The sequence below is a fragment of the Protopterus annectens genome, chromosome 8.part0 (genome assembly GCF_019279795.1).
Source record: "Protopterus annectens isolate FY-2018-M chromosome 8.part0, PAN1.0, whole genome shotgun sequence".
Taxonomy (NCBI): Eukaryota; Metazoa; Chordata; order Ceratodontiformes; family Protopteridae; genus Protopterus; species Protopterus annectens.
In genome coordinates, this window is record NC_056741.1 from 755,179,751 (window position 1) to 755,203,343 (window position 23,593).

The window sequence follows — 23,593 nt, forward strand, 5'->3', positions numbered from 1 at the left end:
CACACATGCATACAAAATAGTAGATTTAAAAATGATTAAAATATGAATAAAATGAGTCAAAATCATGAAAAGCTTAGGGAATGTGATCCATGTTTAACAAGAGGTGTGACCATAAAGATGATAAAAAGAGATGCACAGACGTTAATGAAGTGTGTCAGATCTGTTGAAAAAGGCACCCCTTGATATTGACCCAGCTAAAATTAGAAAACCTAGTTCCCCAGTCCTCTTCTCAATTTACACATTAGCTTAGTTTAGTTTACATTAAATGAATCATACAAAGTGAAATTAACTCTGCATTTGTGTCAGCACTTGTTAACATGGGAATACGTACTTCAGATTATATGTATGTAAAATGCACCCCTCCCTCATATCACTGGTCTTTGGTGGGGGAAATGCATGGGTAGTCAGCAGATGAGTGGCAGGTACTACTTCTCAGGTCACACGCTGGAATATACTACCAGCAGTTATCAGTAGTATAAAAGTAGTTTTGTTTTGTTTAATTCCCTGCCTGTGCTATCGGACTGGCTGTCTGCTTCTGTCTTGGATTTCTTCTATGAATGATATTGCATAGCTACAGCTTGCCAATATTTATAGATAAATGTGTAAGCATTTTTTTTTGTGTAGCAGGTCAATTTACCAAAGAGTAGTTCACTGGGGTCCACATGTGAAGAACAATGCATTTGGTTTGGAGGGTAGTAGCAGGCAGGGTGTACAGAAGGACATTGCAATTCTCTCTATGGTTTATAGTAACACTGGAGGCACTCAGGGCGGGGGGGGGGGGGTTGCTATACTGAAGTATACAGAGTGATACAGGTCATTCTGCCATGTTTTAAGAACCAAGAGAGACATGCAGGGAGGTGGTACAATACCTTTGAAATCAGATAGTATTGCAGGCTATGAACAGAACAGGAGATACTTGATGGGGCATAGAAGGAGAAAGTAATCATGTAGCAGGAAGTATATGCACCACTTGCCAGTGGTGATCTAGGAGCACTGCCTGGAAGTATTTTGAGACAGGTCTGCTATGTAGGAGCAACCAATGTGCTTTTGGCAAGGGGACACATTTACTCTGCTAAAATTATATATGACTAAATGTGACCTTACACTTAAAACCTTATCGAATAACCATCAGTCACTGATAGAGAAGCCAGTGCTGACAATAACAGTATTAAATAATGAATCAGCCAAGTCATGTGTCTCTTCATAGTGCTCATTGGAAAAAAGACAGTAAATTAACAAATATGCAGCAAAAAACAAAAGTAATGGTGTAGGTAAACCGTTCCTCCAGTAAACCAAGCATACAAAAGACAAAAATAATGGAGGTAACAGAGCTCGGCTTCTAAATTTCACATCACGTTTGTCTGATGAAGCGGCTTTGGCTGCGAAAACGCTCACCTATTTGCTACTGAAAATAAAGAACTTTGAATTTTAGAAATTAACAAATATGTTTGCCATACCTTATCCTGTTTAAAACAGACCTGACATTTGCTATGATTGCACAGATGTCATTAAATATGGCAAACTACACATCATGGAATGGACTGCTGTCTTGCTCAGACTTAACTTTATCTGTTTTACGCATCTGTTGCTGGGATAAGAATTACTGCCTCTTGACCTGCAAATGATAAAGTATGTAGTGAATGAAATGCACATGTTTAAATAAAAAAAGTGTGAATCTTACATGCCGTTCAGTAATTCATATATCATAACTGCATGTATACTTGTGGTTCGCATTTTTTAAATCACACATCACTGTGTCTGTCATTAGAACCATAAAACTTCACTAGGAGATAGCCCTTTGTTTTTACTGATTCTGCTGTTTAGGAATATAGGATTTTATACTGTTTGTTGTTTCAGTGTTTTTCAGGGAACATTTTGTACTACAAACCAGAGTGTAGTTTTAAATCAAGTGGAATCTGTGAGAATAGCACAGTCAGAATGTGACTGAAAGTGAGACACTGAGGCAATAAATAACAGGGACAGAGAAGAAGGACATATATACAAGCACAGTTTTATCACTGTCCCTTTACTTGCTTTTACTTTGTAGAATCATTATAAATGTTCTTGGAAATCCATTTATCTCTTAGTTTGTACTTTATGAATATTAACTACAATTCTTCCTTCAGCAAGACACTCTCCTCAGACTCCCTCTCATCTGTTGAATTTAGAATGCCTTTTTGTTCAGCTCATAGCTATTCTAATCCATTAATTCACATGTATAAAATCCAGCACCAGTGACTACGTTTAGCCTAGCCAGGTAGAGAAGGATAGAATTAAGGCTTTGTAGGGCTAGTGATTTATTTTTTAACAAAGATAGCTTCCCTCTCACTATCAACTGGAAAATAGAAGGTTCATATTATATTTTAAAATTGTTTTGTAGTTGTCAAACTTTGTGTTGTTCTTTAGCCTGTTACTATATCTGTGACTGATCATAAATTTGCCTCGGGTCCACTGCTTTCCTCTATAGGGTGATGTATAGATGTAGCAGTGTATCAGCATAAAAACCTGCTTTGCCACTCTGTACTCTGGCAGTGTCTTGTTGCCTGCTGACTGTTCAAACTGTGATACTAGTACAACCCTGCTGTGAAATCTGTAGGTCCCATTCATTGTTCTAACTCCAGATCATTCAGCACATGGACAAATATGTTTTATTTTTTTTCTTACAGCTCTGTGTTGTCATCTGACATATCTTGACATGAGCCATAGCCGTTCATCCTTCTCTTAAAAAATTTAAATTAATGCATATAATGTATCTACAAGTCCATTCTGAATTTTTTTCATCATTCTTTGTCCCAGCTGCCTGTTAACTGTTAACCCCCTCCTGGCACATCAGCCCATTTGTTCCCCATCACCGGGGCAGGGATTGACTTGCAGGGGCAGTCATTTAGAGAGCTATTAGGGGTTGTTTGAGGGCTTTTTTTTTTCTTTTAGCCCTTTTGTCCCAGTGAACAACCAGCTTATGGACCTAGAGGGGGTGTGCACTGAGTTGTCTGTGCTGGCCATCCCTCAGTTCCACATGGAATATTGCCATCATACAGTCCCAGTCCCTCCCCTTAAGCACTGGAAGTGGTTTCTCCTGTCTTGATCAGAGAACTTGCACTTCTCCATGTGCTCTCTGAGTGCCTGTTACTTTTCTTGGCCTCTGGGAAAAGTGAGCACGTCACATCCTTTCACCCTAATCCTCCATATTTGACTTCTCCATCATCAGGGTTGCTAATTAAACTCTGGTTTCCTGGGTTGAAATAAGGGTTCCATCCATCTGTGCCGTGGAGCCAGGATAGGATTATTTTGAAAATGTTACTCATTCAGAGAGTACTGCATATTGACTAGTCATGGCAGAGAGCTAAGAGTGGATTTGAAAGTAAACATGGCAGCTTCTCGTTTGCAATTCATTGTTCAATTAGCATGCAGTGTACCACGTAAAAGAAATGGTCAAAAGACTCTCTTCAGTCTTGACACAGGTGCAGGGGGCACAGAGGTAAGCATTTTTGCAAATGATTTCATGTTAACAAATAAAGAGTAGCAGAGTAAATAGAGTGGACGTTAGATAGAATACAGACATATAGGTGCAAGGGAGTATTTACAGAACTATACAAATCTGAGGATCATCCACCATCACATAATATAGTTATATAGATTTTAAATAACATCTAACCAGAGAGCAAAGTGAGAACTTAACTATTATCTGAAAGCATTCAAATGAATATTCATTAATGATTATATACGTGAGGCTGGATCTGAATTCACTGTTGTCATTTAGTTTCCAAATACGGGTGCAAAATTTTCCCTGCATTGTTGGGGCTACTCTAAAGAAGGCATTTTCTCCCTTAGTATTTCCAGAACGAGTTATTGCAAAAGTCAAGGCTACGCTACATGGTTTTGTGTCCTAAGACAATAAACATAAATAAGGAGTGTTAGCTTCTGACTATGTTAGGACAGTAGTCAAGGTAAAGGAAATTAAGGGTGAGGGAAGCCAGCAGCAGTACCATGGTTGTAGTGGGCGTAAGTAGCCAGTGGACCTTCTTGTGGGAGTACACTGCTTTTCTTGGGGATTAATGATTAAATGGACATACAAATCTTACTAAGTGTTTTTGGAGGACAGAAGTATTTTTAGAGGAGCTGAAAGACAGATAATCAGTATAAACTTTAGTTTATGGATGAGAAGACTGTTGCTAGTAACTCTCCTATCTGAGTAGATTGGACAACATATATATTACTCCAACATTTTTATACATTTCATTTTGTAGGAACACGGGGTGTATTTTTACCTCTGGGTATTTAAATAGGTCTGCTTGATCTATTAAGCAGTATGTGGACAGTGACAAGCAATGGCCCAGTGTTGTTAGAAAGATGAAAGGAGCCTAAAACTTCTCTTGACATTGTTTATCCAGTTCTCATCAAATATGACATGCATATTGGTTTGCCAAACTTAAATCCCATGTACATTTTACATAAATGAAACATAATGCCCAAAAGTTACTGAAGGCATGCTTTGACCTTAATGTGTACAGGATTGTATATGTGTGTGTGTGTGTGTGTGTGTGTGTGTGTGTGTGTGTGTGTGTGTGTGTGTGTGTGTGTGTGTGTATTTATACATCAGTCAATATGTTTACATGTGTGGACCTTTCCCAGAAGCTGTGGATTCATGATGAATGCTGACCTTTGAATACATGTGTTAAACAAGGTAGTGACTTTTTCACATTGTACTCCTACGCCTAAACTACGAGCCATGATTCTTATTCTCACATTCCGGTCACTAAGCTGAGCAGGCCTAACCATGTTACTTTTTTCCCTATTTTTATGACCTGTTCTGGGATAAGGTGGCTGTCAGGTGACCGGCCATCTGTAAATAATGTTGCTGTTCTGCCATTGTTTACTTTATGTAACTTGCACATAGTGTTATTGTGCTTAAAAATGCACTGTAAAGAAATCTGTTTTCTGTTGCAGTTTATGTAAGAGAAAACTTAAAAATTGAAAGCTAATTTAGGTGGAATTGCATCGTACTTGTCTTAGAAGGCATAATATATATTTTTTTATTTGCCTCACAAGCACAGTGCTGATTGTTTATTATACTGAAGAGTTGTTTGTGAAGAATCTGCATGTTTACTTCAAAAAAGCAAAACTACTAAAGTTATATTTGAGTTGAAGTAGTGACCCGTTTAACAATTACATTGTTGTGCTAATTTATGTCATAAGGTTTGCTTTCATTAATGTCTATATTATGAAGTACTGTATTTTTTTTTCAGCCTCAAGCTGCTGGAATTCTGGTTTTCACATTTAAGACAGTGTACTGGTAAGTTGATTATTATTTTTTTTAATTATTCTTATTTTGCTGGTAACTGCAGTGTAGTTTTAAAAAAATGATTGGAGTCTCACGTTATCTGAATATGCTTCCACTTTCATGCTAACTATGCCCCCCTTCAGTAACAGTTATATATTTTTTATTAAATTGTATTAATTTGGTAACTATGTGAATCCAGTAGAGATGGGTTCCTGTTTTAAGAGATTAGTCACAGTCATTATATTTAATTAGATCTAGGACTACAAAGTTAAGCTCATTAGAAGCTCATAGCCTTAACCCCTGGGCTAAATTGACAGTTGTATATGTGTGTGTGTGTGTGTGTGTGATGTCATCCGTGATTTAAATTTGAGTCAGTTGCCTGGCGAGCAGCCATGTTCCACAATGTACCACCAGTTCTGCTGCTGTGCAGTATTGCTACACCTGGTAAACACACCTGTACTCATAAAAACCTATCTAAAAACATAACTACCCAGATCTAGCACCCTTATCCCTCATAGATAAGGGCAAGACTTAAATGTTCTACTCATCTCTGGATTGTTCGTACTTAAAATATAAGAGCTAAAAACTTCATGGGAATGTATGGCCAGGCTTCCAATGATCCTCATTGTCAATAGCCTAATAAATACCTGTGAACCTACTGTGACTTAACAGTTTTAAAAGTGTTGGTGGAACCTTGGCTTTCTTTTCTTGCAACTGCTAATACCCCAGTATGCAGTAAATGTAAGGTGCTGAGACCTGGGTCCTCAGGAACAGGAGTGAAACAGGTCTCCATGAGCTGGTGACCCTGAAGTACTAGTGTTAGATGTGATGATAGCACCATGCCTGAATATCGTATGCTCTTATGAGTTAGACAGCAAGTATGTGATGGGGCCCCATCCTCATAATGTATCTCCCACATCTAAAAGGAAAAAGCAGGTCAGGCCTGGATTGAATTTATGGATGCCCACATGATCGTCAAAGTTCATCCTGAAGGATGTAAGGGTGTTGCAATGTTTTACATACAAGGGAAACTTGTTCCTAACATGGATTAAACACTATGTAATGTATCTGTCCTTCCAGCATGTTTTGTTTTTATGTTGGGGAGACTTAAATCCTTAGTTCTAGTATTTATGGTGCTACTTGTCTTGTGAAGATGCAAGCGGTCACTGAGGGTGGGGTCCTTTATGGTACAGAATGCAAGACAGATCTCATAGTCTGTAACAGAGCAAGTATAATGATTGGGCTTTAAGTCTGTATTGGTAGCCAAGGGAATTTAGATCATTAGTCTTATTTGTTAAAAACAGCTATGGGTTTTCTAGATGGATGATATGTCTGGACAGGTACATATCAAAGGGGACATTGTAGTCTGGAATTGGCTCAATTAGTGCTGAGTACAATGGGCTGTCTGCTTTGCAAAGATCATGTCAGTTTGAAGCAAGGTAATGGATATGCAATAAGTTGTAGATGAGAGTTTACAAAAAGCAACAATAATGCACATTTTTGCATTTAACCTTTGTCCCTTTTCAGTACATCACTGGTTTGTATGGATTAGTTTTTACTGTAGGGATTCATGTCCAGAGGGATCAGCCAATAATGGCCAAGTTACATTCATTGACAAACTTGGTTCGCTATAGGTTTTTATTTGTGGTTTGGCATTCCAAGGAGTATATACCAAAAAGAAGGGGTTCCAGCATTCAGCCTTGGGATGTGCCACTTGTTATCTTTTTACATTCTGAGGTGGCTTCCACCACCTTGACTACATGAATTCTGTCCTGTCAACCACGTAGATATTCACCTTACCAAGTAGAGGTCTACAGTTCCAGCATGGGGGATGGTATTGAATGCTTTGACCAGATCCAAATAGGCTATGTGGACCAAGTGATAACTCTTCGCTGTATTTGTAACCTTGAAGAAGTTAACTAAATTAAATAAATTTAACCTCCCTTATACAAAATCAAACTGCTGTGGGTATAGCTGAATGAGATTTTTAATTCCATAGTTAATGTAATCAAATATAATGTGGTCCATGGCTTTGAAAAATTATACTAGTTAGGCTGATGGGTATGTGGATCCTGCGATCTGTAATAAGGCCACCTCTTATGAAGGGGCATCACAACAGCTGTTTTCATACTCTGGGACATATCGTATGGGTAAACTTATGTTAAACAAGTTGAGGAGGGGTGCCATGTTTGGTAATATTGATTATTCAAATGGCTACATTGTCTGGACCCCAAAAGAGATTTTTTTTTTTTTTTAGTTTTCCCAAGTACAGTTAGACCATGTTCCTTCGTGATATTTTGGGGGAGTAAGGGACTTAGGGATTTGTGGAGTTTCAGTGACTGCTTCTTGGGTAAAGTTGGCACTAAATTTGTCTGCAAATATATTAATTATACCTTTATGGTCAGAGTATATGATGCGATTTTTAATTATCTCAGAACTCTGCTGGATATTATTTTTTAGTTTTGTAATATAATTATAGTAATCCTTAGCCTCAGATTTATTTATTATTATTTATTTATTTGCATTTGTTTACTAGGATGGTCCACTGGACCATAAGAGCATATTTTCAGTGGAGGCTTGGGGAGAAAAGCTCCACATTAAGACAGTACATACAACTATGTAGTACATAAAATTAACATTATACAGAATATGTAATAGAACAGCATACAGGGAATGTATGATATACTATATACAATAGATTCAGTACATATATAGAAATTCATTTACAAAGAACATAAGGTTAAACATACTTTGCTAAAAGATGTAGTTCAAACAATAGATTTAAAACATTTATAGAAATTCAATTGCAAGGAACAATAAGGTAAAGATATGCTATGCTAAAAGTAAAGAATGTTTAACTGAGCAAGGTGATAGTATCACTGTCTAGGAAGTAGGTATAAACATTATAAAATAACAGGTTGTGTTATGACAAAAGAGAATGAGAGGAGTAAAAGTAAGTTACCTTTACACAGGTACAATTTACGATGTGTGAGCACGTTAAACACTTAAAGGTAAATACCCCAGTTTCAATTCATGTTTTATTTTGATCTTTCTAATGGCCACTTTTAGGTCTTCGCTGATTTTTTTTCATGTGTTTATTGTAAAAAGATTTTGTTTTGTTATAGGAATTTTTGTTGTTATAAAGTTTATTTATGCTGCTGGAACACTAAATTGGTTTGCTTTCCCATTTCCCATTATACATGGTTCTAGTATGGAGTACTTGATTTATATATTTCTGTAACTGGGTGTAGAACTCCCTTGTAAAAGTAGCAGCTCAGGCTGCATGGAAATTGTCGATATTGCAAGTAAATTTCAAGAGCTCACCATAGAGCATGAGTAGGTTTGCCCATTTAAGATCCCTAAATATTGAATTATTCACTGTAGGAATGTTTGAGACTATGATCAGATTTAACCAGGGACTGAGATAGTGTAGGAGTGGTACATGTGTGGGCAAAGATGGTGTTGACAAGATCTGGGATGTTCTGCCTCTAGTAGGCTGCTTTACTATTTGTTTTAGGGGAATTAAGTCCAGGTTAAGACCCCCAAAGCAAAATGAATATGCTATTTTCACTTAAAGTTTAAGAGTGTTGGAAAATGCTGACTACCAGTCAAAGCAGAGCGTACTTGCCAGATAAACTGTGCAACTGCCCAAAACAGAAGGGCATCTAAAAATGTGGACTCTAAAACTGTCATAAAGGTGATTTGTGTTAAATGGACACCATAACTGCTGTTTTATAACAAGATGCCCACAAAATGGCTGGCATTGCAACTGGCACACACAACGGATAGTTTAATGCCCCTCTACCACCACCACAGTAAAGATGACCAAACTGGAAACGGGTATAGCCTAAGTAAAGTACAGGGAAACAGAAGTAGTGACTGACAGCTGTAAATAGAGAGCATTGATTTGGACAAAGGGCATTAAAAGTCCTTCTGTGCACAGCAAAGAACTGTCAACAAGACAACATAACTTCATTCAAGCAGTAACATGATACAGGTAAGAAGGCAACAGGATTCCCTCCAACTGTTGATGAGGAGATAAGAGAGAAAGGAGTTTGGAGACTGTGCCATTTAGGTTGAACGTAGAGGAAAAGGTATTTAGGGAATCTGATAAAAAAGGAAGGTCTAGAAGATTACCACAGTAGTTGTTCCATGTGAGCAAAAGATGATGAGAAAATTGGCATCATAAAAACCCTAGTAGGAGTAGGAACATTAATGTGCTTAATGATTGTAGCAAATGCTAAGAACAGGGCCAAAGAAATGGGTTGAGTCATAATTCCATTTAAACTTCAGTATGCTAGGAAATTGCATGTAGTAGAAATAGCAGTTAAACAGGAGGTTTCTGGAGTAATGGCTACTATAATTACTTCAGTTAAGTATGAGTGTAGTGGAAAACTAGGTATAAATTTGACTGGAGTTAAACATGAAAAGGTTATAAAACAGAGTACTGTGAAGGCTCCAAGTAATCAGACATTCAAACAGCAGGATGGTTCTAATAAGGGGTAAAACAAATGCACTGCAGTGGCTCTAGTCAGAAAGAAGTGGATGAGGAAAATCAGCAGCATATCTACTTCACTCATGCAAAAGAAGATGGAGAGAATGGACAGATGCTTATATATTTTGTGTGGGTGTCCTGGTTTATTTAGTGCACATGTGGTAAAAGGTAATAGAAATGCCCGGATGAGCAGGATGTTATTTCATTTTCAGCCTTCATTTTGTACAAAAGAAACTGTGGGGTACAGAAGTTCATATACTGTTGTGCCAATAATGCCTGTTGAACCCCTAGCCTGCACCAAGATTTGTCTGATCATTCCCCATCACCAGGGTGAGAGCAAGGCACAGTATGGATGTCATCTGGGCAGTCGTGGCAGAGCTAAGCATGAGTTTCCCAACCCAAACATTGCATCCCATGTGCTTTTCTCCACTAGCTGCCTGCATTGCTGCAGGCTAACTGTCTCCGTCGCCCATGGATGACTAGACCAGCATCACCCTCTGCTTACTTGGCTTTTCTAGCACATGGGATTGCTAGTCAGTCTTTAATTGTCAGAGTTACAATCAGAACTTTATCCTTCTGTACCATAGAGCTGATGTACAAACTTTTGTTAATTAAACTAATGTCTGTATAGCAGTCTGCATACCAAAGTAGGAAACTAGCAGACACAAAGTGTGTATCAGGTAAATGTTCAAGCAGACAACAAAATGGGCTTGGAATACATTTTCAAATGACAACAGTAAAGTTGGTGTAATGGTTAAGGTCTTCACCTCTCATGCACAAGGTACAAGGTTCAATCCTGACTCTGGCCATTGCCTGTATGGTGTTTGCATGTCTTCCCTGTGTCTTTGTGGGGATGTTCATAGTGCATACAGCTGCAGTAATTACATATGGGGTTCTCTGCCGTCAGGCGGGTCCTCGGTCGGCCGAATTCCAAAGTCTAGGTTCGGCGTCGGTTGTTGTCGCTTTCTTTCCTGACGTCAGTGCGACAGGGGTATATAAGACACAGCCGATGCCATGTTCTTCAGTCTTTTTTGCCGCGCGGTGCCCGAAGCAGAAGCAGTTCGCAAGTGCCGGTCGGCCAGCTCCTGAAATTACGAAAATTTGGAAACCGAAGTCTTCTTAAAGCTAAATACCCCGTTGGGGAAACTTTTCTTGCCTCAGACCAATGTCAGACAAAGTTAACAATTGTATTTCTTGTGGGAAGCAAATACCGCATAAGGATTTCCATTCCCTCTGTATACCTTGCTTAGGCCCAGACCACGATGTCTCGGGCTGTCGCTTTTGTGCTACTTTCAATAAACACACTATTAAGCGTCGGGTGGAGTTCGCCCAACACTTTTTTGGTAAAACTTTTAATTATAAGATGTCGCCGGAGACTCCGACTACCGTTTTGTCAAAAAAACGCAAGGACAAAGACCGACAAGCGAGGTCCGCGGTCTCCACCGACACCACGCCAAAACCGGCTACACGTGGTCCGGTTCTCAGCGAGGCGCCTACGCAGCCCATGAATACCGACGACCCTTCTCGGGCAGTGTCTTCAGAAACTGAGACCGCAGGTTCCTCGGCCCACACCTTGACTACAGCTACTGAAGCCACTGTGAGTGTTGAGCCTCTTAATGTGGACAGGTCCACTTCCACCCAGGGTGTCTTCAGACCTTCTTCTTCCTTTTCCATAAAGGCCTTTACTAAGTCTAAATCAGCCATGCATCCCAAGAGGCCTGCTGCACAGGGCCCATCTCCAGGCCCCATGCCTAAAAAACAAATGCTCAAAATGGCTGAGGATTTAATTACTCTTATCAGGGGTTCCCAACCCCCTCTAGACAAGAGACCCAGAGTGGAGGAAGATTCTCCCTCTTCCGAACAGGGCTTCCTTATTTCAGAACATTCTGATGAAGAGGAGCATTCATACTCCCCTTATGAAGATTCTGATGCAGAGCAGTCCATCCCTTCTGTATCCCCCCCAGAGGACCTTTCTTTCGGGGAAACCTTGCATACCTTGAGGGAACACTTCCATTGGGAAGGCCAAGATTTTTCCGATTCTAAGAAAAGGCTGAGGGAATTTCTTTTGCTTCCTCAGCACAGACCTCTGGCGATACCTCCTGTCTTGGACATACTGGATGATGTTTACTCGGAGGCTTCCCTTAATCCGGATTCCCTGCCTCCTGCTCCAGTCAAGCCTGATAGGTACTACAGAGTTCCTAACTCACACCAATTTCTTTACAAAAGCCATAATGCTGACCCTGAAACCATTTCTCAAGGCCCCAAGGGAATCAAGGCCTCTACTGCTAAGAATCCATTACCTTCCGAGAGAGAGTCTAGATCCTTAGAAAGGTGGGGAAAAAAGGTATATACCTTGGCCACCCTAGCCATGAGGGCCTTAAATTGTCAGTTCCATATGCTTAAATATCAGCAGTTCCTGTTATCACAATTAAAGAATAAAATGTCACAACCTGAACAACCAGATTTGAAGGAGTTACAGGATATGATTCATGGTGCAGAACAAGTGGGTAAGCACACCTTACAATGTGGCTATGATGCTCTAGAGGCCTCAAGTAGAGCTGTGGCTACAGGATCAGTCATTCGTAGACATGCTTGGCTTAGGGAACAAACCTTGCCTGATCATGTTAAAGCTAAACTACTAGATGCTCCTTTACAAAAGGATGTATTATTTGGTACTAATGCTGAGGACATACTACGGAAAATGGAAGAAAAAGCTAAATCTATGCAAACTGTAAAAGCCTTTCTACAAGTACAACCACCACGTTTTAGCAGAAATTGGCCTTCAAAAAACTGGTCCTTTCCAGCAACGGACAAGCCCCAAAGAGGTAGATACAGGCGCACATGGGGTAGAGGACAATCTCAAGGATCATATAGAGGCAGACAATGGCAATCTCCAGCACCAAGAGGTGGCGAAGACAGTGCACAACAATACAGGAAGCAAACCCAATGACTTTCCCCTTTGCAGTCCAAGCGGGGCTCAGGTGGCAGCACCCTTGGGAGGAAAGCTGGCACTATTTTCAAACAATTGGCATATTGTCACAAACGACAAATGGATCCTGGACATTATAAACAGAGGCTACAGATTTCATTTTTACACTCTTCCAAAAATGAGAGGCATGCCGATCCTGCCACACAATCAAAGGGCAGAGGCTCAAATACAAATTTCAAAGCTCATGGGCATGAAAGCTATTCAAGAGGTACCCATGCACGAACAAGGTCAAGGCTTTTATTCCAGACTATTCCTGGTACCAAGGAAGGGAACCGATTGGAGACCCATTTTGGACTTATCCATCCTAAACACATTTCTACTGCATCAAAATTCAAGATGCTCACCTTACAGCAGCTTCTTCCCATGCTGGGCAAGGAGTCTTGGCTGGTAACATTGGACCTCAAGGAGGCATACCTGCATGTCCCAATCAGACAAAGTTACAGAAGATACCTCAGATTTCTTGCAGGCTCAATCCACTATCAATTCTCTGCATTGCCCTTTGGCTTATCTACTGCACCCAGAGTATTCACGAAATGCCTGGCATCAGTAATTGCCTACTGCAGACTTCAAGGGATACAGATTTACCCTTATTTGGATGATTGCCTGATCCAAGCAGACAGCAAACACATTCTTCTGGAACATCTGGCTTATGTGACACAGTTATTGAATTCTCTGGGATACACAGTCAACAAAGAGAAATCCACACTAACACCATCTCAGAAAATAATTTTCCTGGGTTCCAACTTGGACACAAACACCCAGATGGCCTATCTTATGCCAGAAAAACAGGGGCAACTAACTCAGTACTTCAAGACGCTAGCAAATTGTACCAGGCTAACTGCAAGGAAAATCCTGCAGGCTCTGGGCTTCATGGCATCTTGCATTCTTCTAATCCCATGTGCAAAGTTGCATATGAGGAAACTTCAATGGTACCTAAAAAACATATGGTCTCAACACAGCCACAGTCTGGAAACAATATTACCATTAATTCCATGTTTGCAAAAGGAATTCCTATGGTGGGCCCAAGCATGCCAAACAAACACAGGTCTACCATTCTGCAAGCCTCAAGCAAATCAAGTCATCACAACAGATGCCTCAGACTACGCCTGGGGGGCACACATGACAGACAGGTGCATTCAGGGCAAATGGTCCCAAAAATAAAAGCACCTTCACATCAATCAAAAGGAAATGCTAGCAGTAATAAGCGCAATTACAGCTTTCAAGGACCTCCTGCATCCAGGACAATTATTGATAAGAACAGACAACACCACAGTAATGTGGTACATAAACAAACAAGGAGGAACACATTCATACCCCCTGTGCAGACTAGCCATGTCACTTTGGAACATGGCTCTGGAATGGAAAATCGAGCTTCAAGCACAGTACCTGCCAGGTTTGGAAAACACGCTGGCAGACAACCTAAGCAGAAATATGATAGACCCGCACGAATGGCAGTTGCATCCTCAAGTGTTAACAAAGATAATCCAAGCGTGGGGAAGGCCAGACATAGATCTCTTTGCCTCCCACAAGAATCATCAATTGACAAAATTCTGCTCAAGGACATACCATCCAAAGGCCTGGAGAGTGGACGCCCTTTCTTTCAGTTGGACAGCAAGGAGAGTTTACGCCTACCCACCTTTATCTTTACTGACCAAGGTGCTCTTGAAAGCAAGAGCAGACAGACCAAAGATGATACTGATTGCTCCAGACTGGCCAAGACAACACTGGTACCCACTCCTGAGGATCCTATCACATTCTCCGCCCTGGACACTACCTCTAATGCCTCTTCTCCTGACTCAGCACAGCTACAAAACGCTTCACAGTCAGCTGAAAACACTCAATCTGGCTGCATGGAAAATTCCTTAGCACCACAGCAGACCCTACTCTCCAAGGAGGTGCAGGATGTCATTCTGGAGGCCAGAAGGCCATCTACTAGAAAAGCTTATTCCGCAAAATGGAAACGGTTTTGCGCCTGGAATGAGAAAATGGGCCAGGATCCTAGAGAACTGAACTTGCCTCAGATATTACAGTATCTAGCTGAGCTGTTGAACAGTGGACTTTCATTTTCCTCCATCAAAATCCATGCCTCAGCCATTTCTGCAGAATACAACACAGATCCACCCTTATTCTCTCACCCACTCTTAAGGCAGTTCCTTAGAGGGGCTAAGAATATAAGACCTCCAAGGAAACAACCAATACCAGCATGGGATCTTAATTTCATTCTAGAAAAATTAAAATTGCCTCCTTTTGAACCAGCTGCCTCAACAGATTTGCAATACTTGTCCTGGAAAACAGCTTTCCTTCTGGCTATTACCTCAGCTCGTAGGGTCTCGGAATTACAAGCCCTCATGGCTGTGCAGCCCTTTCTCATCTTCCATCAGGACAGGGTTTCCCTACGAACCAACCTGTCATTTATGCCTAAGGTAGTATCCAGGGTAGCTTTAAATCAGGCCATACATTTACCTACCTTTTACCCCAATCCACAAAACAAAGGGGAAAGGCTGCTACATTCCTTAGACATCCATAGACAGCTATGTTACTATTTGGACCGAACAAAGCCTTTCAGGAAATCAGAACAACTCCTTGTGTCCTATGCTGTAGGAGTTCAAGGAAAGCCAATTTCCAAACAGACAATTTCAAAATGGATAGGCCACTGCATACGGTCTTGTTACTCCTTTCATGGCAAACCAGTTCCTACAGGCATCAGATCCCACTCCACAAGGGCCACAGCTACCTCTACAGCCTTTCTCAGAGGAGTTCCTACCAAAGATATTTTGGAGGCAGCCACTTGGAGTTCTGTGCATACCTTCACAAAACACTACCACCTGCCTTTATACTCCAAAACTAGAGCAGGCTTTGCCACTGCTGTGTTGCAGGGCATTCTGGCTCCTCCCAGTTCCACCTAGTGCCTACCACCCTGTGCGTAGCTTTGGGATTCTACCCATATGTAATTACTGCAGCTGTATGCACGATGAACATAGTACAGTTTTGTACCTACCATAAATGTAGATGTTTGAGTGCTAATACAGCTGCAGTACAGGTTTCCCTCCCTCCTTCCCCTCTTGGTAAAGGCCTAGTGGCTAACACCTCCTCATACAACCTGATTGGGTTATCCTTCTATGGTGTATTTGCTTGCAACTACTGATTTTTTGATTATATTGTATTGCATGATTATATATAATTTATGTATTGCCTTCCTTCTGGGGGCACCTGACATCTGGGGCAAGAAAGACTGAAGAACATGGCGTCGGCTGTGTCTTATATACCCCTGTCGCACTGACGTCAGGAAAGAAAGTGACAATAACTGATGCCGGACCTAGACTTTGGAATTCGGCCGACCGAGGACCCGCCTGACGGCAGAGAACCCCATATGTAATTACTGCAGCTGTATTAGCACTCGAACATCTACATTTATGGTAGGTACAAAACTGTACTTTCCTCCCACCTCTCAAAAAATGCTGAGTGTTTCCATCTCAAACTCATCCAAGAATGGAGTTGTGGGAAGCAGCAGCACAGACTCTACATGGTGCCTTATAGCGAGAAGTTGTATACACCAACTGCTTTGGGCATGTACTTGCTACTTCATGGTGTAAAGTATACCACTAGGTGAATTAGTCATGTTGGCTAATGTCACCAAATAAGCTTGTGTATTTGTTGGTGATAAGTGGGTTAAGGATTCAGTTTACTCCGACCTACACCAGGGACCCATTCTGACTGTGGGAGGACTATTTGTGACCCAACTGGCCAGTATGTGCCCATAGTAAAGCCCAGCAACCCTGGGTTTATAAGCTACTGGCCGGTGTCTAGTTGCTGAGCTTCAGTTACCTGGAATAGCTCTGTTGAAAGAAAGCTGGATATAAAACCAACCTACCTGCCAAACACAAACTAATAATTGCTACACTCAGTGTAGGTTCACTGACAGGATGGAGTTGGGAAGTGGATGACATAATGATAAGGAGGAGGCAGTACAGCATAGCCACTTGGCTTGTGATTTAGAGTGTACTACTCATAGCCACGTGGCTTGTGATTCAGAGTGTACTACTCATAGCCACGTGGCTTGTGATTCAGAGTGTACTACTCATGAGGATGACAGGCTAGAAAAGGTATGAGAATTGTAATGAGGGAGAGGTATTAGAAGACAGTTAGGGATGTCATCAGAATTAGTCACAGACTCATGGCAATTAGACTTAATGCAATGACAGGGCTGTATTCATTATTTCAGCCTGTGCCCCACAACAAGGTTGTGAAAGTTAGGAAAAGAGTGCATTCAGACAGCAGTTGTAGGATCTAATAAATAAATCAGGACTACATGAACTGGTTTTGATAATGGGTGACCTGAATGCACATATCAAGACAAACATAATAGTATATGAGGACTGACTGGTTTCACATGAGTGAGTCAACAGGAATAAAGAAGGAGTGGCCACTCTAGACTTCTGTATGACAAATGGCTTGTTGATGACCAATAGATGGTTCAGCAAGAGAGACAGTCACAAGATTACATAAAAGAGTGGCTAACATGCAACTGAAGTAGACTTTCTCCTGTAAGGAAAGGGTACTGGGGTAGAAGTTATTCCTTGTGAAACAGTCGGCTCACAGCTTAAACCACTGGTTACTACAGTCGGCTACAAGCAGTGGTCAAAGAAGGCCCTAAGATTAACAGAGCCAACAGTTCAAGGAATTACTCTGGGCCCTAGCCCTTCAAGAAGAAGAAGAGATAGGTGGAGTTGAAGAAGAGTGTCATGTATGAGGTCTACAGAACAGATATGCAGCTGAGCAAGGTATGGAAATAAGGTATAGCAGTGAGTCGATTTATCTGAAATGTCAATCATCCGAGCCCAGTCTTCCAAAGTTTTTGGGTAGGAAAAATCATAAAGTCTGAATATGTAAATGTTATACATATTAGCTTGTACATGTTTTTATGAACTTGTAGACTGCTTGTGTGTGAAAATATTCGTTATTGTCCACTGGACTTGCTGAGTGGTTCAAAAATGTATTCCCTGAGTGCAGAAAAAACAAGATTTTAGAAGTTTTTTATCCAGTTCGATGTATGTTTGATTATCCGAACAGTTTGATTATCTGAACTACCCTTGGTTCCAATAGTTCAGATAATCAACACTCTACTGTACATAAGGAAAGCTGGTAGTGGCATACAGTAGTGCAGGAAGTCATCAAAAGAAGGAGGAGTCCAGGAAGAGGTGTGGGGTTGAAAAGATTGATCAAGCTAGGAAGGAATACTGGTTGGCGTACAAAGAGGCTAAGAGAAGAATTGCAGTAACAAAAAACAAGGCATCAGAGGCACTCAACCAACTTTTAGAAACTGACTCCGTAAATGGCACAAAGAAACTGTATCGGGTTGCAAGGCAAAGACTGAAAGATAAAGAAGATAGTCAGGCACCCTTCATAAGGGATACCAGCAACAACCTACTTACCAGTCCACAGGACATCAAAGACAGATGGAAGGAGTGTTTCCAGTAGGTTCTGAATGAAGAAAACATGACAGAAGATATATTGCTCCAGACACTGCCATGGAAGAAGTAAGAACAAAACTAAGGAAAACAATTTTAATGATTTAATGACTGCAGTGTGATAGTTGACACAGGAAGGTATTTGAATCCTGCCAGTGTCAACCAAATCTGTGAAGAATGGTGGCATTTTCTGTCACCAGCTATGATGAAAAGGTCATAGCTGGCACCAGAGGCATGGTCTGTAGAGTCAAACTACTGGTACCTCCCAGCAGGTTAAAGTACAAGAATGAAAGTGTACACAAATCTGCATAAAATAATCTGTTCACAAAATGCAGTTTGGCCTCAAAAGCATAAAAGGAACTATACACTGTTTTTCCAGAAATGAGCTTTCAACACCCATCCATTAATTAGATTACATACAGGCCACCTTCAAAACTTTGTCTTTGATCTAGCACCCCGGGCCTTTTCCTCACTGCTCTCTCTGTCTCTCTGAACTAGTGTGCCTTCCAGTGCCCTTTGTTTATGGTAACCACATTTCACAAGTACTTATTTATACACACACACACACACACACACACACACACACACACACACACACACACACACACACACACACACACACACACGGAATGCTGATAGAAGTCTTCAGTTCTCCACAGCTTTCTTCCTGGCACTTCTGTACTGCCATCACTGTATGATGAATGGGTGGGGACCTCTTGTTTCCTCCTGCTGGTAAATTAAGCTAAATGTGAAATCATATACCTTAATGTTTTTCACTGGTAGTTGGCCCAAATGATCTGCCTAAGGGGAGATAAGGAACCATCACTTGTTAACCAGTAGTAAATGATCACCTTCATCTCAGATAATAGAAAGCAACAATGTTTCTTTATTTTACTTATTCTTTGTTGACTGGGTTAGTACCACTAGTAGTGTATCTTCAGGGGAGACTTGAGATGGTATTTATAATACTAAAGGAAGTTTGGCCAGGGCATCAGGGAACTTCCCCTGCTCTTTTCAGTAGATGCTGTGGGATCCTTTACATCCACCTGAGCTACCACCAACTCAAGCAGATGGGATCTTGGTTTATGATGTCATCTGAAGGAATTTACATTTAGGACTGCAGCAACCCCTTTATGCTGCACTGCAGTGTCAGCAATCCATCAGCCTGGCATGGGACTAGAACCCACAGACTTCTGTCCATAAGATGAGGGTATTACCTTTTGTGCCACAGATACTACTTCTTTAAAAGAACTAACCAAAAGATCTTTAAAGTGAATAAACTGGATAGAGTATGTAGAGAAAAGTGATCTACAGATAGGAAATACAGGCACTGACTCATCTGAGTTAATGAAATATTACAAATATTCACAGTTAGGACACAAACCCTTTCCACAGATGTGTCATCAAGTTCTTCCAAGCAGAGACAAGACAGAACAAAGACACGGCTCACATTTGTATATATTTCAATTCATCAGTTGTGTTGTGTAGCTTCACTACTTCATTTCTTCTAGAAGGAAGATTTTGCATAGTTGTTTTGCTTTTGCATAGCAAAAGTAACTAAATCAGTTCTGCCACCTGTATGTTTTGCTTTCCCATAGCAAAAGTAACTAAATCAGTTTTGCCACTTGTATGAGACAAGAGATTAATTTAACCAACCTAGAGACAATATCGAGTACCAATGCACAGGATGTTAACATACATTTCTTAGCTGTTTGCATATTAAGGTCTGCTTTCTTTTTAAAGTTCTAGTTAGCTACTATTTTGACTTGGTCTGTGATTATATTTTATGACCCACTAACACAAGAAAACAAGAAATGCAAGCACTTAAGAAAACTATACTCAGAGACATTTCATATCCTTTTATATCCTTTTGTATTCAAAAATGAGAAAAAGCCATACTTTCCTAAACCATGGGAAGCACACATTTTGTAGACCAAATTCATTAGGGGTATGAAAGAGAGAAATAGCAAAAAAAAATGTGTAACATTTTTATATCTGATTTCCTTATTCTAGCGGTACCTTTCCCCTGCTATGGCTTAGATTCTGTGTCACTGCCACCAAGCAGCTTTTCCTCTGAGATATCCACATTACCAACACTGGATGAAGGTATGGGCTCTGCCTGCGTCACCGTCTTGTCATTTTCTCCATGTTATTGCATCTATGAGTGGCTAAGTGTAACAGCATGCACACAGGATATTGAATTGTCAGTCATACCTCGTTAAGACATCAGCAGGGCTGACTTAAAAACACAGTCACCTTCTGGCTCTTTTTCTCCCTTTTGCAGTCCAGATAGACCCTGGCCAAAAGTTTTTGAAAAGAGTTCCCATTCAAAGCCCTAACTAGAGTGGACTGCTCAACCATGCAGAGCTCCTGTCTGTTCACAGTGTTGTGTGTAATGATGCTTTTCACAATGGCAGCATGTGGCTGCCAGACTATAGAGTATCCTAAACGTTATGGTTCACTAATGGATTTTCCTTAACGTTCATGCTATACTTGGCTGGGTTAATTGCAGACAATGTAGTGATGTACTTGTGCCCTTACGAATTTGTGTTTTTTATCAGAAGAAGAAGAAGAGAGTGGTGGAATTGTTGCAAACATAGCGGTTTGTAGTTCTAGTGCTGGTTACTTTTGAATTTCAGTTTTTGGAAGCAGACTATTTGTTTGACGGAATGGTAATCGGTAAAAGAGTGGTGAAAAAAATGGTCACAAAATGGTTGAGTGGTTGGAGAGCTGTTTCTGTCTGCTGCATCTCCTTTGTTGGATTTTAAAAGTAAGACAGCTTGAGACTTGAGATACTGACTTAACATCTTATTTGCTGCTTTTGAGCATTATTTGTTGTTTTCCGTTCAGGTGCTTAGCTGATATTTTTTTTCCATCATAAAGTTTAACAGCCAAATTTTATCTTGTTTGCAGTGGCAGGGCAGATGCTCAGTTTGTTAGAGTTATCTTAAGACTACACAAAGATATTAGGACACTGGGACAGTTTTGTTATTATATGGATTTAAAATCTTCATGTCTTTAGAATTTTGGATATTTTGCTTTGAGTGCTAGTTAGTGTGTTGCATTGTATGTATGCATGTTGAGTTTTTTTATCACTGTTTTGAAAATGTGCTGCATTGTTCTTATACTTGTAATATTTTTCACTTTAACCACAGTTATGTTGTTTAGCAAGACCTATTTTAGAAATCATGGTATATTCTTACAGTATATTTATTTGGTCATTAACTATTTGCATTATTTGTAGTGGTTATTAAACACTATAATAAACCTGAATCCACTGCAGGCTTGACTACGCATGTGTTTTAGGTTGTGTTCCTTCCCTTTTACCAGGATAGAGTGCAGTCTTTTGTGATAGGTAGGAACAGCTAATGTTTTTACACAACCCACCACTGTTGTATTGCTAGACTTGCTTGATGCTTCTTGAGATCCTTGTTCTACCCTCTACCTCAGTGGACAAGAGACTGTAAGTGCCCCATTTGGTTACATCTGAGATAGTTAACCTCAAACTTTGGGCATGTACCAGAAACCATGGTGACCCCTTTTCCTTACTAGCCTGCTGTGATGGTCTAATCTGGCCCTCACTGGTTCTTTTAGACAAATGTACAATGCTGGGTATTCCTGTGCAGTGCTGTGACAACCTGCTAACTAGATAAAGCCCCCACACACAGTTCCTCCCTATCTTCTCAGTAGTGTTACAGTCCTTGTCTACTAACAAAACCCTGCTTAGTTTAGCAGAAGCATTCTGATGTCAAGGGGGGAATGGAAGTCAAATTAGAACTAGACAAAAATAAGGCTGCAATTGAATGTGCCAGCAAACTAAAGAAAGAATATAAGAAGAAAGATCAAATGAGAAGGAAAGAAATGTGAAAAAGCTATAAATATAGTGGCAAGTATGGAGATCTCCTGGATCAACCTCATATTGATCAGGATTGGATGTAGGAATGGTTAAGGAGAGGTAGGTTGAAACCAAAGAATGAAAGGTTAATAATGGCAGCCAAGAACAGTGGACTACATACACATTGGTTTACAAAGTCCATTAAGCATGTTGGAGAAGCAGACAAATGTAGAATTGGAAACAGTCACTCATCTTGTTGCTGGGTGTGATCTACTCGTGGCAGAGGGCCTATACACTGAAAGGCACAGTAATGTGGCAAGACTGTTGAATTAGGGATTGTGCAAACACTACAATATAGAAGTAGCTGAGAAGCACTGGAAACGTGAACCACAAAGCATTATAGAGATCGATGAAGTGTACATCACATGGGATCAGCCATTACCAACAATGTAAGAAAATCTGATATAGTAGTCCACGATAAAAAGACAAAAGTAGCATTGATCATTGAAATTGCTACATCTAGCAATTATACTATTTCACATACAAAGAGAAACACAAAGTCCTACAATTTCAGAAGTTGCAGCCAGAATCAAGAACAATGTAAAAGAAAGATGCCCAGACAGTTTCAATAGTAGTAGGAGCAATGGGTCTAATAAAAAAGAATCTAGTGTCATATTTAGATATGCTACCAATACATGTAACTGTATGAATTGCAGGAGTCAGTTCTGGGCACAATGTGGGTGCTGTGAACAGCACTTTTGGCTAACATTAAAGACTGAAACAATACTAATTTCATAAACCTTAATTATACCCTGAGTTAGCTATGGGCTCCATTCCCATCACGATATTAATAACCCAGGAAAATGTTTTGTACAGTCGTGGGCTTTTAGGGATTAGCTTCCCCCTCCCATGACTCACATATTTCTGGTGAACAGTGATCATGTCTCACTCATGCTTATGCTGCTTTTCTTTTTCTTCTGTACCAGTCTGCTACATCCTGACTGTTCCTGCAAGTCTCTGTAAATTCCAGATCCTACATGAATGAAACCAATTGTCCTTTGTTTCCTTCCAGGCTGTCTCTGGGCTACCTACCAGATGTAAACAAAACTGATACCATCTAATCTTTGAACATCTGAGTATACTGGATTCCTTTTGCATGGCACTCTTTTTTTTGCCAGCTGTGCCACTGACATTTAAGCATGGTTGTCAGTAGAGATAATTTATCATTTTCCAAAAATAAACCAAAATAAATTACTACTATGCACAACCAAAACTCTGTATATTTTAACTTGTCATGAGGGGGTACCCACTCTGTTTTGGTAACAAAGCTGTTATAGGCTGAATACATTCAATTTTAGCACCCTCACCAACCACCTACCAAAACATGATGATTAAAGATGTCATTGTCATCAAAATGTAATGGTTGGAACAAATATCCCACTAGTTCTGGCCAAATATGTGAAGAATGGTGGCATATGCTGTCACCAGATATGGCAAAAAGTCCTACCTGGCTGCCAAAAAATAG

At 40.4% G+C, this 23,593-nt stretch overlaps 1 protein-coding gene across 2 annotated transcripts in view; it reads left to right on the top strand.

Annotated features, from left to right (window-relative positions):
* Positions 1–23,593, top strand: part of RUSC1 (RUN and SH3 domain containing 1) — a 539,195-nt gene that overhangs the window by 394,455 nt on the left and 121,147 nt on the right. For both annotated transcript variants that reach the window (XM_044080219.1, XM_044080220.1), the window contains one exon: positions 5,247–5,293. In XM_044080219.1, coding sequence (XP_043936154.1) covers positions 5,247–5,293 — 47 coding nt within the window. The remainder of the gene's footprint in view (positions 1–5,246; positions 5,294–23,593) is intronic.